An 18108-nucleotide genomic window follows, 5' to 3' on the forward strand; every position below is an offset into this window, starting at 1 on the left:
TCCCTCCCACCCCCCCATCCCACCCCTCCAGGCAGTCACAAAGCACCGAGCTGATCTCCCTGTGCTATGCAGCTGCTTCCCACTAGCTATCTACCTTACGTTTGGTAGTGTATATATGTCCATGCCTCTCTCTCGCTTTGTCACAGCTTACCGTTCCCCCTCCCCATATCCTCAAGTCCGTTCTCTAGTAGGTCTGTGTCTTTATTCCTGTCTTACCCCTAGGTTCTTCATGACTTTTTTTTTTCTTAAATTCCATATATATGTGTTAGCATACAGTATTTGTCTTTCTCTTTCTGACTTACTTCACTCTGTATGACAGACTCTAGATCTATCCACCTCATTACAAATAGCTCAATTTCGTTTCTTTCTCTAGTAGGTGTCTTTATTCCCATCTTACCCCTAGGTTCTTCAGGACCTTTTTTTTTCCTTAGAACTTTTCTTATTATTCCAACCTGAAACTCTGTACCCTTAAACAATAACTCCCCATTCCCCACTCCCCCCATCCCCTGGTAACCTCTGTTCTACTTTCTGTCTATGAATTTGTCTATTCTAGTTACCTCATATAAGGGAAATCATAAAATATTTGTTCTGTTTAGTATTTTTTGTGTATATGTTGTTTTAATTATTACCTTAGGGTTTTTTGGTGTGTGTTTGTATGTTTTTTGTTTTCTTATAAAGCAGATTTTTTTTTAATTTGGAGAATGTTTTATTTGACACAGAGCAATCCCATTATGAATTATATGTCTGCTGACAGTGATTTTCAGTTCTCTTTGTAATAAAGGATTGGAATGATTTACTTATAATGTGGTTATTTTATAGCTCCTTTGAATCTAGGAAACAAAATAAAACAAGGACTTTTTCCTTGTTGTTTGTTTCCAGTTTTACTTAGAAAAATGTAAAAACAATCTACATTCAAGGAATTAATTGATGTAGTGTTCCCACAAATGATATTATTAGCAAGTGATACTTTGAATTAAAAGAAGATCCTGGAAATGCAGTGTTACAGCAAGTCATTAATATTTTTAATACAGAGTACAAATTGTAGTGTAATTAACTCTTGGATTAATAGTATCCAACTTGTCCAACCCATTTTACAGTTGTTTCTAGAGGAAGCTCTTTTTATAAATGAATTTGGTGGAGGTAGTAGTTGCTTGTTGTTGTTGTCTTGGAAGATGATAATTAGCTCAGTTGCAGGAATGTTACATTAAACATTTTCATTAAGTAATGGAAATCAACCTATTAATTGAATGTGAGTGTTTGTGTATCATTTCTCATTTAACCAAAACAGTCTTTGCTAGTTCTGAGTGAAGGCATATATGACTTTCTTGGTGATATGTTTAATTTTGAATAAATGAATTGATACCTTTGAATTTGATTTGAACAAAGATGTAAACTGAAAAAATGACAAACATACCTATCTCTACTATATTTTCCTCTTTTCAAAAATTAACATTTTTATTTGTGATTAGAAAGAACCACATGATATACTTAATAAAGTATGGACTTGGATGTATCTGGAGTAACAGTTGTGATTTAGAAGTCAGTTATCAAAGTTTTTTTCCTCTTAAATACAAGCTAGAGATCTGCTTTTTCAGTATTTTTACTGAAGAAAAAGAATTCTACCAGAATTTTAGTTAGCTTAGTGTTAATTAGTTTAGATAAAATGTTTATATTCTAGAGTATGAGGCATCTTAAAAATACATGAATGTAAAGCACTACAGCTAACCTTTATGCAAGAAAAACGGTAGAATAGACTTCTTTACATATGGAATTACAGTTTTCTGTCTGAACTTATTCTTGCTGATATTTAAAAATCATTTCTGGTTTTTGGTGAATAATTCTTAATTCAAGGATCATCATTAGTGAGATCTTGGGGGCAGTGTCTCTTCAAAAGCTTTTTTTTTTTTTTTGCCAGGGATTGAAGTGCTAAAATATGATGAAATGCCTGAATAAGATCATGGTGGATTGTATCATATCAATATCCTGGTATTATACTCTACTTTTACAGAATCTTACTGTTGGGGGAAACTAGACAAAGTATATAAGGGCTCTCTCTGTAGTATTTCCTATAACTGCATGTGAATCTATAATTTCCTTTAAACAAGAAGCAATATGACGAAAGACCAGATTTATTTTCCCACCTGAAGAAACCATAAAAAGCAGATGAGGGCTTCCCTGGTGGCACAGTGGTTGAGAGTCCGCCTGCCGATGCAGGGGACATGGGTTCGTGCCCCGGTCTGGGAAGATCCCACATGCCGCGGAGCGGCTAGGCCCGTGAGCCATGGCCGCTGAGCCTGTGCTCTGCAACGGGAGAGGCCACAACAGCGAGAGGCCCGCGTACCGCAAAAAAAAAAAAAAACAAAACAAAGAAATAGCTGTTGACTCTTTCACCAGTGTTCAAATAAGCCTAACATCTTTTGGGCTCTTGAAGACAACATATTCCTCATTTACAAATTTTACTTAAGCCCATTTATGCTATTCTTACAGATACCTTGAATGGAGACCCTATAACAAAATGCTCTAGAATTTGCCCAAATTGCAAAATACAGGCAGTCACATTAGTGCCCCAAAGACCTTCACTGTAGAGGCTTTAGCAACCTCTTTCTACACCTCCTGAAGTCTCTAGGCTACCCATTATGGCCATAAATTGTAAGCTTTTGATGCAAGAAACTGCTCTCCTTGATCCCATGCTATACACCATTAGCAGTAATTGCTGGTTACATACTGATTTTCCTGGAAATTAGAGGCTTTTATAGGCACTGAGCCCATGATGCTCCCTCCTTAGCTGCCTATTATGCCTTGGGTCATGGAAGTGGTACCCTGTAAATTCAGTACCTCATCAAGGCCTCCTTGCCAAAACAAAAGTAAACCTGAGCTCTCTGGCATACCCCACCTATAGGAGGGGTTGGTCTCTCTTGTCCTCAGTCCTTTGCCAGATGCCATAATGCTGGAGGATGTCACCCCTCTACTGGACCCTTTAGATACTTGGGGAGCCCCTTGGGATCAACTGAGTGAATACTAAAGGGAATTTGTACAGTGTTGGATGGCATCACAGTTGATGGAGCACATGGGAAAGTTGTTGCTGTTAATTCCTTAAGCAGGATGTTCCTGATCAAGGACAGGATCCAGGGGTCAGCACTACTGGCCAAACTTCACGTAATTATCTTAGCACTAGATGCTCTGGCCAACAGTTAGTTCTCTCCACATTTTTACTGACTTGGGCCACAGCCAGTAGTTTGGCTGTCTGGTCTTGCCAGTGGCAGCAATAACTCCTTACCCAAGGTTGCCCCTTTGGGTAGAAAGACTTCTGGGAATCTCTTGCCTCACAAGACATCTAATATTAACCAAACATTTCTCTGCACATGCTAAAGCCACAATACAAGGCCTCACTAAGACATTCCTTATTCCTTCTGGAGTTACATACATTATCCATAGTGACCAAGGCACTCATTTCACTTCTCAAAATACACAATGCTGAGCTGCTGAACAAGGCATTCGGTGGAACTCTCCCCTTCTTTACTAGTCTCAAGCTACCAACCTCATATAGTGCCAAAATGGCTTAATTAAACAAGTTCACATTCAATTAAGTAAAATGTCATCAGTTAAACATCAGTAGTGAATTGTAATAAAATGCCCAACTCCGCTTTTGATATTTGATTGTTAACAGCTTTGCAGCCCCAGCACTTCTTTCCCCTTCTGTCCCACATCTGGGGAAATTGATAAGAAAGCTCAGGTACTCTCTTCTTTAATGCCAGCAGAAAGTTCAAACCGTGTAAGCCACAGCTTCTCACATACAGGAACCCTCACCCCAGTCCTTTTCCCTAACTACAATAAAAACAGAGCCAATCTCCTTTCTCTGCTCTCAAGCCATTTTGGACCTCCTTGGGAGCCTTCCCTGTAAAAAGCCTTCCCTTCCCCAAAAAGCCTCATTATGAAAGCCTTTACATACCCTCCAGGTGCATGGGTGGTATCATCAGGGTCAACATCTGAACCAAATTTTGGATAGGAGGTCCATTCGTCTCTGTAGGGTGAGCACAGTGGTAGAGAAAGGATATTTTTTTTCAACAAATGGTGCTGGAACAATTGGATATGCATATGCAAAAACCCAAAAAACAAAACTTTTTTCCCACTTGTTTTTATTGTGGTAAGATACACGACATAAAATTTATCTTGACCATTTTTAAGTATACATTTTAATTTAATTAAATTTTAAACTATGAATCTTCTAGAAAATGGTAAAAAATCTTTGTGAACATGTTAGGCAAATGTTTGTTAATTACACACCAAAAGCATGATCCATAAAAGAAAAAAATGAAAAATCCGACTTCATCAAAATTAAAAGTTCTGCTCTTTGAAAGCCACTGATAAGAGGACTTGTATCCGGAATAGGTAAAGGACTCTCAATGCTCAATAATAAGAAAACAATCTAATTAAAACATGGGCAAAAATTTGAATAGACACTTCACCAAAGTAGACATATAGATGACAATAAGCACATGAAAAAATGTTCAACATCATTAGTCATGAGGGATATTACCACAATGAGATCCCACTACCCCACTAGAATGGCTAAAATTAAAAACTGAACCCACCAAGTGTTGCTGAGGATGTGGAGGAACTAGAACTCTCTTATACACTGCTGGTGAGGATGTAAAATAGTACAACCACTTTGGAAAATAGTTTGGCAGTTTTCTTAGAAAGTTAAACACTTACCTACTATATAATCCAGCCAGTAGCTATTTATCCAAGAGGAAAGAAAGTGTATGTCTATACAAAGACTTGTATTTGCTACATACATAGCAGCTTTGTTTGTAATAGCTAAAAACTGGAAATACTCCATATGTACATCAGCAAGTTGATGGATAAACAAACTGTGGTATATCCTTACATGGAATAGTATTTAGCAATTAACTTATTACATGCAACAATGTGGACAAATCTCAAAATAATTATGCTGAATGAAAGAGGGTAAACAAAAAAAAAGAGCATGTACTTATGATTCCACTTACATAAAACTAGAAAATTCAAACTAATCCATAGTAACAGAAAGCTGATCAGTAGTTGCCTGGGGATTTTGAGGGGGGGATGTTAAGAGGGAAGGGTAGGAGGGGGGATTACAAAGGGGCATGAGGAAACTTTTGGGTCTTATGGATATATTCACTATCCTGATTGTGGTGATAGTTTCATGGGCATGTACACATATCAAAACATATCAAATTGTACATTTTAAATATATGTAGTTTATTGTATATTATACCTTAGTGAAGTTGTTAAATGAAATAATAGTTTTTTCACTTAAAAAATATGTAAAAATCATGGACTACTTCAGGTAGTAAAGAAATTTAGAAAAGAAACAGAAACCTTCAGGGCTTATGGGATTTGTTCAAGGTCTTTCCTCAAGCAGAGAATAGGAGAACCTATGTCTCAACACCTTTTCTGTAGTCTTCCATGTTCCTTTCCCTCAAACTGGCTATTGTGAATGGTCCTTTTGCTGTAATTGGCACTGACCCTCTTCCCCTCTCATGTTTGAATTCTTAGACTTATTTTCAGTTCTGTTTTATTATCAGTAATCTATTCGTGTCTAAGTCTTTTTCCTTCCTCCCTTTGAAATCTCTGTCAAATGTTTTTTTTTTAATACATTCTCTCTGCCAGCACTGCAGAACGGGCTGTTGTTGTAGAATGGGCCAAGAGCCTCTCATTCTGGGATAAATGTAATATTTTTCTAATTAATCCCTTTTTTCTCATCTAATCCATGTTGTAACTATTCTGAGATTGACATTTTAGGAAATGAATTTTGTACTTCACATTCTTCCCTTGGCCATTTACATATTGAATATTTACTATATGTGTGGAACTGTAAAGGAGAATGGGAAGGAAGTGATTCTTATCTCAAATAATTTTTGAGGAGTTGGAGTTTAAATATAAATGTGATTTCTACCTTCAAGTTACTATTGTTTAGTTGAAGAGACCACATAAACACTTGAGAAGTTTAATAAATAGTAAAATAATAATTTTTTTTCCATTTTTTTTCCCCTCCAGGTACCTGTTGCATGTAAATCTTGTCCCTGTGGTTATGTATTTATTAATAGGAAACTTCTAAAAATAAAACACTCAGAGAAATCATCAACTTTTACAGGTAACCGAGAGAGTTTACCACCTTTTCATCTTTTATGTATCTATTATATAAATTTAAAATTAATTTTTGTGAGTTAAAATTTTTTTTGCTGGTTAAGTTATAATATTAAAGTCTGTTGAAGTACACCTTTGGCTTTTATTGATACAGTATATCAATTTATGATGATTTGTTCTTTATCCAGTTTAAATGTTAACTACTTCACAATACTGATAAACTTTGTAACAAATTTTAGTGAGAATTTTAAATTGAAAATGTTAACTGGAAGAAAGAGAACTTTGGTTTTATTATTAATATAATTTTTTAAAGTACCAGTTATTTTGTTCCATTTACTGATTTAGACTATCTAAAAACTTGCTGATTTTAATTTTGAGTTTATAGCTTTCTCTTTAAAGTTGACAAATCTAGATTTATTCAATAAATGTATTCAGAGAAGGTGGGTTTTTGTTATTCTTTTCTTTTTCTGTGATAAGATCAGATTTCTAACAGTGAACCCCAAATGGGAGTAGATTTATCACAAAATTTATTGTGGCTAACATGTGCCAGGTACTGTGTATCTTGGGCATACAGCAATAAATCTACTCCCAAAACAGGTTCAGTGCTATCACAGTAGAGGAAAATATATATAGGAATATACATATGGAATATATAGGAAAAATAGCAGCTAGTAATATAAGTGCTAGGTAGGAAATTAAAATAAGAAACTGTTTTGGAGGATGACTGGAAGGTGACTTTTGCTTGAGTAGTCAGGGGATGCATCTCTGAGGAAGTAATATTTTAGCTAAGATCTGAATAGATGAAGGGGCTAAACAAGAAAACCAGGGAAAAGCAGAGGGAAAAAGCAAAGGTAAAAGTTCTAAGGCTAGATTTATTCCAGGAGTGCAAAGTTGGTACTATGGAGGGGAGAAATTTCCCCTCCTTCCCCTCTTTGTTCTTTTGTCTGGCAATTAAAATGATATAAGGCAGATTAATGGGAGAAAATCAAGTTTATTACATGTGCATGGGAATCTACATAAGTATAAAGAATTTCACAGAAGGCAAGGTGAGGTATGTATATATTCTGGACTAAGGAGAAGGCGGTAGGGGTCTGAAGCTTCAAGGGGAAGTAAGGTAATTCACAGGAAGATAAAAAGAGTTAATGTTTGGTTAACAAATGCTTGCCCAAAGCTAGTGGGACACAGAGAGGACTTTGATCAAATGTGCATTGCTAGGTTCCTCCCTCTACCACACCTAATACTTAACCATAGTTATCTATGGTGATAGCTTCTTCCTGGGACAGGCTTCATATCTTAAATTCTTTTAGGCAGCTAAGAGGGAAGTTCAAATGTTCTTCCTGAGTCTTTTGTGCTTTGATTGTTTTTAGCTCAAAATAATCCACATGTCAGAGTGGCACACTTGGCCCCATCAGTATAATAGAAGGAAATCTATTAATATCATATGTCATATTAATAAGTATAAGGAAAACATCTCATCAGGTTATCTCTATAGTTGCTGAGAAAGTCTTTGGCAAAATTCAGTACCCATTCATGATAGAGACACTCAAGAAAGTAGGAATTGAAGGATACTTTAACTCGATAAAGTATATATCTTAGTGTTAAAGTTAGTGTTTTACTTAAATGGAAAAACACTACAGACATATCCATTAAGATCAGGAACAAGGCAAGCATCCCCACTGTCTCCACTACTGTTCAGTATTATATTAGAAGTAAATTCGCCAAGGCAGTTAAATAAGAGAAATCAGTAAGAGGCATAAAAGAAGTAAAACAGGGCTTCCCTGGTGGTGCAGTGGTTGGGGGTCCGCCTGCTGATGCAGGGGACGCGGGTTCGTGCCCCGGTCCGGGAAGATCCCACGTGCTGCGGAGCGGCTGTGCCTGTGAGCCATGGCCGTGAGCCTGCGCGTCCGGAGCCTGTGCTCCGCAACGGAAGAGGCCACAGCAGTGAGAGGCCCGTGTACCGCAAAAAAAAAAAAAAAGGAAGTAAAACAGTAACTATTTGTAGGTCATAGTGTACATGGACCCCAGAGAATCAGTTATAAAACTAACTCAAACAGTGAAAGAATTCACTGAAGGAGCAGGATTTAAAATTAACAAACAAAAATCAGCTTTCATAATGCAGGCATACCTCATTTTATTTTGCTTTGCTTTATAGAGTCTTACAGATAACTGCATTTTTGTAAATTGAAGGTTTGTGGCAACACTGCATCAAACATGTCTTTAGGTGCCATCTTCCCAATAGCATTTGCTTACTTTGTGTCTCTGTGTCACATTTTGGTAATTTTTGCAAAATTAGAAGTGGTGCTTGAAGATGTAATTGAATTGCTGCAATCTCATGATAAAACTTTTTAACAGATGAGGAGTTTCTTTTATGGGTGAGCAGAGAAAGTGGTTTCTTGAGATGGAATCTATTCCTGGTAAAAATGCTGTGAAGATTGTTGAAATGACAACAAATAATTTAGAATATTATATAAACTTAGTTGATAAAGCAGAGGCAGGGTTTGAAAGGATTGAATCCAATTTTGAAAGAAGTTCTACTGTGAGTAAAATGCTGTCAAACAGCGTTGCATGCTACAGAGAAATCGTTCATGAAAGTGTTAGGGGAACCACTGACCGAAACTGCCCGCCCTGGCCAGGCAAGATAGTAGACATTTGCGTGAATTATCTTACAACAGGAGGTCCTGGTAAGGAACGTGGAACTAACAAACTACCACCAACCGGCAGAATTCGGGAAAGGTCTAAAGGAGAGAGGAGACTCCAGTCCATATGTCCTGCCAACCTCCCAGAATCCTTCTCACTGGAATCCATCTTGGCTGAACAATGCACATGCCACCAGGAAGGACCCTGAGTCAGAGTGATTGGCCAGAGACAACTGGGAAACTAACCCCATACTATAAAACCCGAGACTGCAAGCCATGTGGCAGAGCAGTTCTCCTGGGTTCCCTTATCCTGCTGCTCTCCACCTGGGCGCCCCTTCCCAATAAAGTCTCTTGCTTTGTCAGCATGTGTGTCTCCTCGGACAATTCACTTCCAAGTGTTAGACAAGAGCCCACTCTCGGGCCCTGGAAGGAGTCCCCCTTCCTGCAACAAAAGGAAGAGTCAGTTGATGTGGCAAATTTCTTTCCTTTTTGTCTTGTTTTAAGAAATTGCCACAGCCCCCCCAGCCTTCAGCAACCACCACCCTGATCAGTCAGCAGCCATCAACATCAAGGCAAGAGCCTCCACCAGCAAAAAGAGAATGACTGAAGGCTCAGATGATGGGTAGCATTTTCTAGCAATAAAGTATTTTTAAATTAAGGTATGTACATTTTTTATACATAAGGCTATTGCACACTTAATAAACTACAATATAATATAAACATAATTTTATAAACATGCACTGGGCAGCCAGAATATCTGTGTGACTTGCTTTATTGCAATATTCATTATTGCCATGGTCTGGAACCAAACCTGCAATGTTTCCGAGGTATGCCTGTATACTTACAGTAAACAGAACATAATGTTAGAGAAAAGCCCATTTACAACAGCAAAATAGAAGATTAAATACTTAGGAATAAATTTAATAAGGTGCAAAACCTATACAACGAAACTTTCAAACACCCCTAAAAGATACTAAAGCAGATTTAAACAAATGGCAAAACATGAAGATGTCAGTCCTCCCTAAGTTAATTTATAAAATCAATGCAACCTTAATAAAAAATCTAAGTTATTTTTTTGAGTTAGACAGACTGATTTTAAAGTTCATACGGAAAAACAAACATGCAAAAAATAACCAGGAAAATTGTCAATTGACTTTCAGTAAGGGTCCCAAGGAAATTAAATGGGAAAGAAAATCTTTTCAACAAATAGTGTTAGTACACCCTGCTGGATATCTACATGTGAAAGAATGAAGTTGGGCCTCTATCTCACAGCATACACAAAAATTAATTCAAATTAGATCATAAGCCTAAATGTAAGAGCTAATCAAACTATAAAACTCTTCAAGGAAAACAGCAGTAAGTCCTTGTGACCTTAGGTTAGGCTGTGGTTTCTTAAATATGACACCAAAGCACAAGCGACAAAACAAAAAATAAATTGGACTATATAAAAATTTAAAACTTTTTTTGCTGCAAATGATATCATCAAGAAAGTGAAAAGATGATGCACAGAATGGGAAAAACTATTTGTAGATCACATATCTGAGAAGGACTTGTGTCCAGAATATATAAAGACCTCTTACACCTCGATAGTGAAAAGAGACAGCCAGGACATGGAAGCAACCAAAGTGTCCATTGACAGATGAATGGATAAAGAAGATGTGGCACATATATACAATGGAATATTACTCAGCCATAAAAAGGAACAAAATTGGGTCATTTGAGAGATGTGGATGGATCTAGAGACTCATACAGAGTGAACTAAGTCAGAAAGAGAAAAACAAATACCGTATGCTAACACATATATATGGAATCTAAAAAAAAAAAAAAGGTCATGAAGAACCTAGGGGCAAGACGGGAATAAAGACGCAGACCTACTAGAGAATGGACTTGAGGACACGGGGAGAGGGAAGGGTAAGCTGGGACAAAGTGAGAGAGTGGCATGGACATATATACACTACTAAATGTAAAATAGCTAGTGGGGAGCAGCTGCATAGCCAGAGAGATCAGATCAGTGCTTTGTGACCACCCTAGAGGGGTGGGATAGGGAGGGTGGGAGGGAGGGAGATGCAAGAGGGAAGAGATATGGAGATATATGTATATGTATAACTGATTCACTTTGTTATATAGCAGAAACTAACACACCATTGTAAAGCAATTATACTCCAATAAAGATGTTAAAAAAATAGTAATAACCTGATTTTAAAAATGGGCATAGGATTTGAATAGCATTTGTCTAGAGAAGATATACAAATGGCCAATAAGTACATGAAAAGATATTCAGCATTGGAGAAATGCAAATCAAAATCATGAGATACTATTTCACACATTGATGGTAATAACAAAAAAAAATGGCAATAATAAAAAAGACAGGAAATAACTATTGTAAAGAAAGTAGAAAATTGAAACGCTCATACACTGCTGATAGGAATGTAAAATGGTGCAGCCACTTTGAAAACAGTCTGCCAGTTTCTCAAATGGTTAAACAGAGTGATCCAATGTGATCCAGCAATTCCACTCTTAGGTATATACTTAAGAGAATTGAAAACCTATGTCTACACAAAAACTTATACATGAATCATGCTTGTACATGCTGTTATTAGCAGCATTATTCATAATAGCTAAAAAATGGAAAGATTCCTGATGTCTATTTGATGATAAACAAATGTGGTATATCCATATAATGAGATATTATTTGGCAATGAAAAGAAAGGAAGTAACATATGTTACAACGTGAATGACTTGAAAATATATTACGTGAAAGAAGCTAGTCACAAAAGATCACATACTGTATGATTCCAACTATAGGAAACATCCACATAGGCAAAGTTATAGACAGAAAATAGATTAATAGTTTAGGGCTGGGAAAGGGATAGAGAGAGAATGGGGAATAACTTAATGGGTACAGAGTTTCTCTTGTGGGAGGTGGAGCAAGAAATGTTCTAAAATTAGATTCACAGCCCTGGGAATATACTAAAAACCATTGAATTACACTTTATTATTTTTTGTTCCATTTGTTTTTTTCTCAAGCCTTCCCAATAATTCCATGTGATCTGGCCAGCTGTCTTCAGGATTAAATAGTCTTCTTTAAGGTAATTCTTAAATCTTGCCCTAAGTAAACAGCCTCTGAAGTTAGTGCAAAGTCTACTAGGGTTTTTTTTTTTTTTCTTCCAGTTTTATTAAGATATAATTTACATACAGCACTGTGTAAGTTTAAGGTGTACAGCAAAATGATTTGACTTTCATACATCATGATATGATTACCTCAATAAGTTTGGTGAACATCCATCATCTCATATAGATACAAAATAAAAGAAAAAGAAAATTCCTTCTGATGAGAATTCTTAAGATTTACTCTCAACAACTTTCATATATAACATACAGCGAGTTAATTATATTTACCATGTTGTACATCACGTCCCTAGTACTTATTTACCTTATAATTGGATATGTGTACTTTTTGTGCACTTCATCCAATTCCCCTTCCCCGCCGCCTCTGGTAACCACAAATCTGATCTCTCTCTCTTTTTTCTTTAATTTACCCCTCAAAGTCTAGAATTCTTTTTTTTTTAATTTTTGGCTGCGTTGGGTCTTAGTTGCGGCACGTAGGGTCTTTGTTGAGGCGTGTGGGATCTTTTTTGTTGTGGCGGGCTCTTCGTTGTGACGCGTGGACTTCTCTCTAGTGTGGCGTGCATGTTTTCTCTCTTTAGTTGTGGCGCGTGGGCTCCAGAGTGCGTGGGCTCTGTAGTTTGCAGCATGTGGGCTCTCTCATTGAGGAATGCGAGCTCAGTAGTTGTGGCCTGTAGGCTTAGTTGCCCCGCAGCATGTGGGATCTTAGTTCCCCGACCAGGGATGGAACGTGTGCCCCCTGTAGTGGAAGCGTGGAGTCGTAACCACTGGACCACCAGGGAATTCCCTATATTCTCAGTATTAATCTCCTGTCAGATATATGATTTGCAAATATTTTATCCCATTCTGTAGGTTGTCTTTTCACTTTCTTGATAGTGTCCTTTGATGCACAAAGTTCTTAATTTTGATGAAGTCCAATTTATCTAATTTTCATTAATTTTTATTGTTAATTGTGGTAAAATACACAACATATAAAATTTACACAAAATATAAAATTTACCACATTAACCTTTTTTAAAAAAATTTATTTATTTATTTATTTATTTTTGCGGTACGCGGGCCTCTCACTGTTGTGGCCTCTCCCGTTGTGGAGCACAGGCTCCAGACGCGCAGGCTCAGCGGCCATGGCTCACGAGCCCAGCCGCTCCGCGGCATGTGGGATCTTCCCGGACCGGGGCACGAACCCATGTCCCCTGCATCGGCAGGCGGACTCTCAACCACTGCGCCACCAGGGAAGCCCTTATTTATTTTTATTTCGGCTGTGCCGGGTCTTAGTTGCGGCATGCTTGCGGGATCTAGTTCCCCGACCAGGGATTGAACCCCGGTCCCCCGCATTGGGAGTGCAGAGTCTTACCCACTGGACCACCAGCAAGTTCCTATCTTAACCATTTTTAAGTGTATAGTTTAGTAGTAGTAAGTATATACACATCTTTGTGCAACTGATCTCTAGAACTATTTTATCTCCCAAATCTAAAACTCTATACCCATTAAAAAACAACTTGCCATTTTCCCCTTCCCCACAGCCTCTGGTAGCCTCTATTTTACTTTGTATCTCTATGAATATGATTACTCTAGGTACCTCATATAAGTGGAATCATACAGTATTTGTCTTTTTGTGATTGGTTTATTTCACTTAGCATAATATCTTCAGGGTTCATTCATTTTGCAGCATGTGTCAGAATTTACTTCCTTTTTTAGGCTGAATAATATTCTACTGTGTATTTACCATATTTTGTTTATCCAGTCATTGTTTGATGGACATTTGGGTTGCTTCTACCTTTTGGCTATTGTGAATAATCCTGCTATGAATTTGGGTTTACAGATAGCTCTCTGAGACTCTGCTTTCAATTCTTTTGGATATATTCCCAGAAGTGGAATTACTGGATCATATGGCAATTCTAGTTTTATTTACTAAAAAAATTTTTTTTTTAATAAATTTATTTATTTTTGGCTGTGTTGGGTCTTTGTTGCTGCGTGCCGGCTTTCTCTAGTTCAGCGAGTGGGGGCTACTCTTCATTGCGGTGCACAGGCTTCTCATTGCGGTGGCTTCACTTGTTGTGGAGCACAGGCTCTAGGCACGCAGGCTTCAGTAATTGTGGCACGCGGGCTCAGTAGTTGTGGCTCGCGGGCTCTAGAGCACAGGCTCAGTAGTTGTGGCACACGGGCTTAGTTGCTCCACGGCATGTGGGATCTTCCCTGTCCAGGGCTCAAACCTGTGTCCCCTGCATTGGCAGGCAGATTCTTAACCACTGTGCCACCAGGGAAGTCCTGGTAATTCTATTTTTAATTTTTTAAGGAACCAATGTACTGTTTTCCATAGCAGCTGCACCATTTTACATTCCCAACAACAGTACCCAAGGGTTCCAATTTCTCTGCATCTTTGCCAACTCTTGTTATTTTCTGTTGTTTTGTTATTGTTAACAGCCATCCTGATGGGTGTGAGGTGATATTTCATTGTGGTTTTGATTTGCATTTCCCTAATGATTAGTGATGTTGAGCATTTTTTCATATGCTTGTTGGCCATTGTGTATGTTCGTTGGAGAAATATTTATTCAAGTCCTTTGCCATTTTTTAATCAGGTTATTTGTTTTTTGTTGTTATTGAGTTGTAAGAGTTCTTTATATATTCTGGATATTTAACCATTTATTAGATATATGATTTTCTTCCATTATGTAGGTTGCCTTTTCACTCTGTTGATTGTGTCCTTAGAATGGAAGTTTTAAATTTTAATGTAATTCAGTTTACCTACTTTTACTTTAATTGTTGCCAAATTCAATGAAAATTTCCCCAAGGTTTTCTTCTAAGACTGGTTTAGTTTTAGTTTTTACATTTAGGTCTCTGATCCATTTTGAATTAATTTTTGTATATAGTGTGGGTTAGGGTCCAGCTTCATTCTTTTGCATGTGGATGTACAGTTTTCCCAGTACCATTTGTTGAAAAACTGTCCTTTCCCACTGAAAGGTCTTGACATGACCGTGTCAAAAAAATATATATATATATATTTTTTGGCTGCGCCACGCAGCATGCAGGATCTTAGTTCCCCACCAGGGATTGAACCTGTGCCCCTTGAAGTGGAAGCACGGAGTCTTAACCACTGGACTGCCTTGTCAGAAAATCAGTTGACCATTTGTGTGAGGGTTTGTTTCTAGACTTCCTATTCCACTGGTCTTGATGTTTGTCCTTACGCCTATACCATAGTTTTAATTACTGTAGCTTTGTACTAAGTTTCAAAGTTCGGAAATGTGAGTCCTCCAGCTTTCTTCTTTTTTAAGATTATTTTGATTATTCAGGGTCCCTTGCAATTCCATATGAAAATGAGTATCTGCTTTTACATTTCTGTGAAAAAGGCTATTGGAATTTTGATAGGGATTGTGTTGAATCTGTAGATTGTTTTGGGTAATACTGACATGTTAACAATGTTAAATCTTCCTATCCATGAACACAGTTGTCTTTTCATTCTTTAATTTCTTTCAGCAATGTTTTCAGCATATGTCTTTTACCTTCTTTGTTAGATTTATCCCTAAGTGTTTTATTATTTTTGATGCTATTATAAATGGAATTGCTTTCTTAATTTTCTCTTCAGATTATTCATTGCTGGTGTATAAAACAAAACCGATTTTTGTTCTTGGACCCTACAACTTTGCTAAACTTGTTTATTAGCTCTAGTGGCTTTCTTACGGATTCTTTGGAATTTTCTATGTATAGGATCATGTCATTTATGAATAGAGATAGTTTTACCTCTTCCTTTCCAATTTGGATGCCTTTTCTTTTCCTTGTTTAATAGCTCTGGCTAAAACTTCTAAGTACAACGTTGAATAGCAGCAGTGAAAGTGAGCATACTTATCTTCTTCCTGATCTTAGGGGGAAAGTTTTTAGTTGTTCATCTGTGAGTATGACGTTAGCTATGGGTAAAATAGACCTCTTAATACTAGTGCAGGGACAAATGGGTAGCCATTTGGAAAATGATCTACTTTTATCATGGAATAATGAATGATCTACTTTTAGCATTTTCCAAATGGCTACCCATTTGTCCCTGTAATATTATTTAAAAGTTCACCTTAATCTACTGCTAACATGAACTAATTCCTCTATAATCTTGGTGTAGAAAATAAAGGTATTTAACTCTGACTTAAAATCCAGAAGCATTAAAAGAAAAGTGATAAATTTCACTAAATTAAATTCTTGCATGAAAAGAATCCCATAAAAGAAGTTTGTGGGGAAAAGTATTGACAATCTATGCCACAAAAAAGGATAATTTTTTTTAGATGAGAATACTTCTATAATTCTTTTTTTTTAATTAATTTTTATTGGAGTACAGTTGATTTACAATTGTTAGTTTCTCCTGTACCGCAAAGTGAATCAGTTATACATATACATATATCCACTCTTTTTTAGATTCTTTTCCCATATAGGTCATTATAGAGTATTGAGTAGAGTTCCCAGTGCTATTGTCCTTATTAACAATATTTTTTATGTACAAAGAGGTCTTAAAAATTGAGAGAAAAAGTTATAACAACCAAGTTATAACAACCAGATATAAAAGTGAGAATTAGCCATGAGCAGACAACTCACATAAAATAAGCCATAAACATGACTCTCAAATATATGAAAAAAAGTTCACATTCACTCATAATTAGAGAAATGCAAATTAAAACAATACCTGTCAATGGCAAAAATTTTAAAATATGACAGTATTCTTTGTTGGTGAAGCTGTGGGGAAACAGGTGCTCTCATACATTGCTGGTGAGAATAAAAATTGTTATAATTGTTGTAATTTTTATAATTCTCCTTCTGAAGGGAGATTTGGCAATACCTAAAAATACTACATAGGTATTTATTTACCCAGCAAGACCATTTTTGGGAATCTACCATGAAGATATACCTCCAACAATATGAAAATACATATGTAGATATTCATTACAGCATTGTATGTAACTACAAAATACTGGACACAATCTAAATGCCTATACATAGGAAAGTAATTAAACTGTTGTGTATCCATACAGTGGAATAATGGAGCTATAAAAAAAGAATGAGGATGATCTCTATCAATGGAGATGTGGATATGGAGTGTTTTCAAGAATATACAGTTAAGTGAAAAAAGTAAAGCACAATAGTACTTATAGCATACGCCTTTTATGTAAGAAAGAAGGAGATATAAGACAATACACATATTTCTTTTATGTAAGAAAGAAGGAGATATAAGACAATACACATATATCTGTTCATCTGTGCAGAATCAGTACCGGCAGGTTAAACCAGAAAATGAAGTGACTGATAACCTGTAGGGGGTAGGTGGGAAAGGGGTGCAAGGAAATGGAGAGGCGGGAATTCGGTAGTAGGAATGAGGAAGGAGTGACATTGAATAGAATGGGGAAGAAAAGAACTAACCCAAGTAATTTTGAAAAATATCATCTTGACTGGATACTGTAATGTTAAAGACATAAAAGAACTGTGCATTAATGCTGTAATCTAGTCAGTAAATGTATTTCTAACAGGGGTATAGATTAGCAATTCTATCTATGCTTTATGTGTGTACTAACTGAACAAATAAATATGTTTTTAGATAATAAGAACTGGGTTTCTCATAAGGAGAGGAGGAGGCTAAAATGAACTCTGTTGGGTTGGATTGGAATCTGTGATATCACTATATGCGTGGGTTAGTATGCATACATATATTTCCTAACTCTGTCCACTGTGAGGAACTAGAAGTGATGACACCTCAGCAGTAATGAACAAACTTAGCATCCAATTTTTTATTTCTAAGTATGATTCTCCAATAAAAGGAACCAGGGCTCCTTAGAGAAGTGGTCGACTGCAGGACTTAGACGGGGTAAAGGTCCCTGGAAAATCTTTAGGTGTGCCAGATAATAACAAAGCGCTTTAAAAAAAAAAAAAGAAAAGGGGGAATATTGTTGAAGGAACATGGGAGCCAACCTGAAGGAGTTCCTAATGGCCAAAGCTGGAACAATTTGAGCAAAAGAAATAATGATATCATTGAATTAATAAAGTAAATATCCATGAGTCCATACTGATATAAATTTAAAAATGGGGGGGAAAGGGACAGTTCTTCCTTTATAGTAGAATTTCAATTAATAACTGTGGAAGAATTGCAGGAAGTAGAAAGCCAGCATTAGCTAAACAGTAATTATTGTTGCAGACAAGATGCACTGATGGACAGTAAAATTAGTGAGTTAAAATAAAAGTTTTGTATAGA

At 36.7% G+C, this 18108-nt stretch overlaps 1 protein-coding gene across 5 annotated transcripts in view; it reads left to right on the forward strand.

Moving 5' to 3' along the window:
- LOC117199428 (UPF0547 protein C16orf87-like) overlaps positions 1-18108 on the forward strand; it is a 42172-nt gene that overhangs the window by 19965 nt on the left and 4099 nt on the right. For 2 of the 5 annotated variants that reach the window (XR_007474399.1, XR_007474397.1), the window contains one exon: positions 6040-6136. Coding sequence is in view for 2 of the 5 variants with exons in the window: in XM_033418874.2 (XP_033274765.1) it covers positions 6040-6136; positions 8802-8974 (270 nt within the window). In the remaining 3 variants the exon portion in view is untranslated. Of the gene's footprint in view, positions 1-6039; positions 6137-8801; positions 9131-9269; positions 10452-11792; positions 11855-18108 lie in introns of those variants that run through there. The other 3 variants (XR_007474398.1, XM_049703696.1, XM_033418874.2) reach the window with 3 other exon arrangements.

This window comes from Orcinus orca, chromosome 20 (assembly GCF_937001465.1).
Source record: "Orcinus orca chromosome 20, mOrcOrc1.1, whole genome shotgun sequence".
Classification (NCBI taxonomy): domain Eukaryota; kingdom Metazoa; phylum Chordata; class Mammalia; order Artiodactyla; family Delphinidae; genus Orcinus; species Orcinus orca.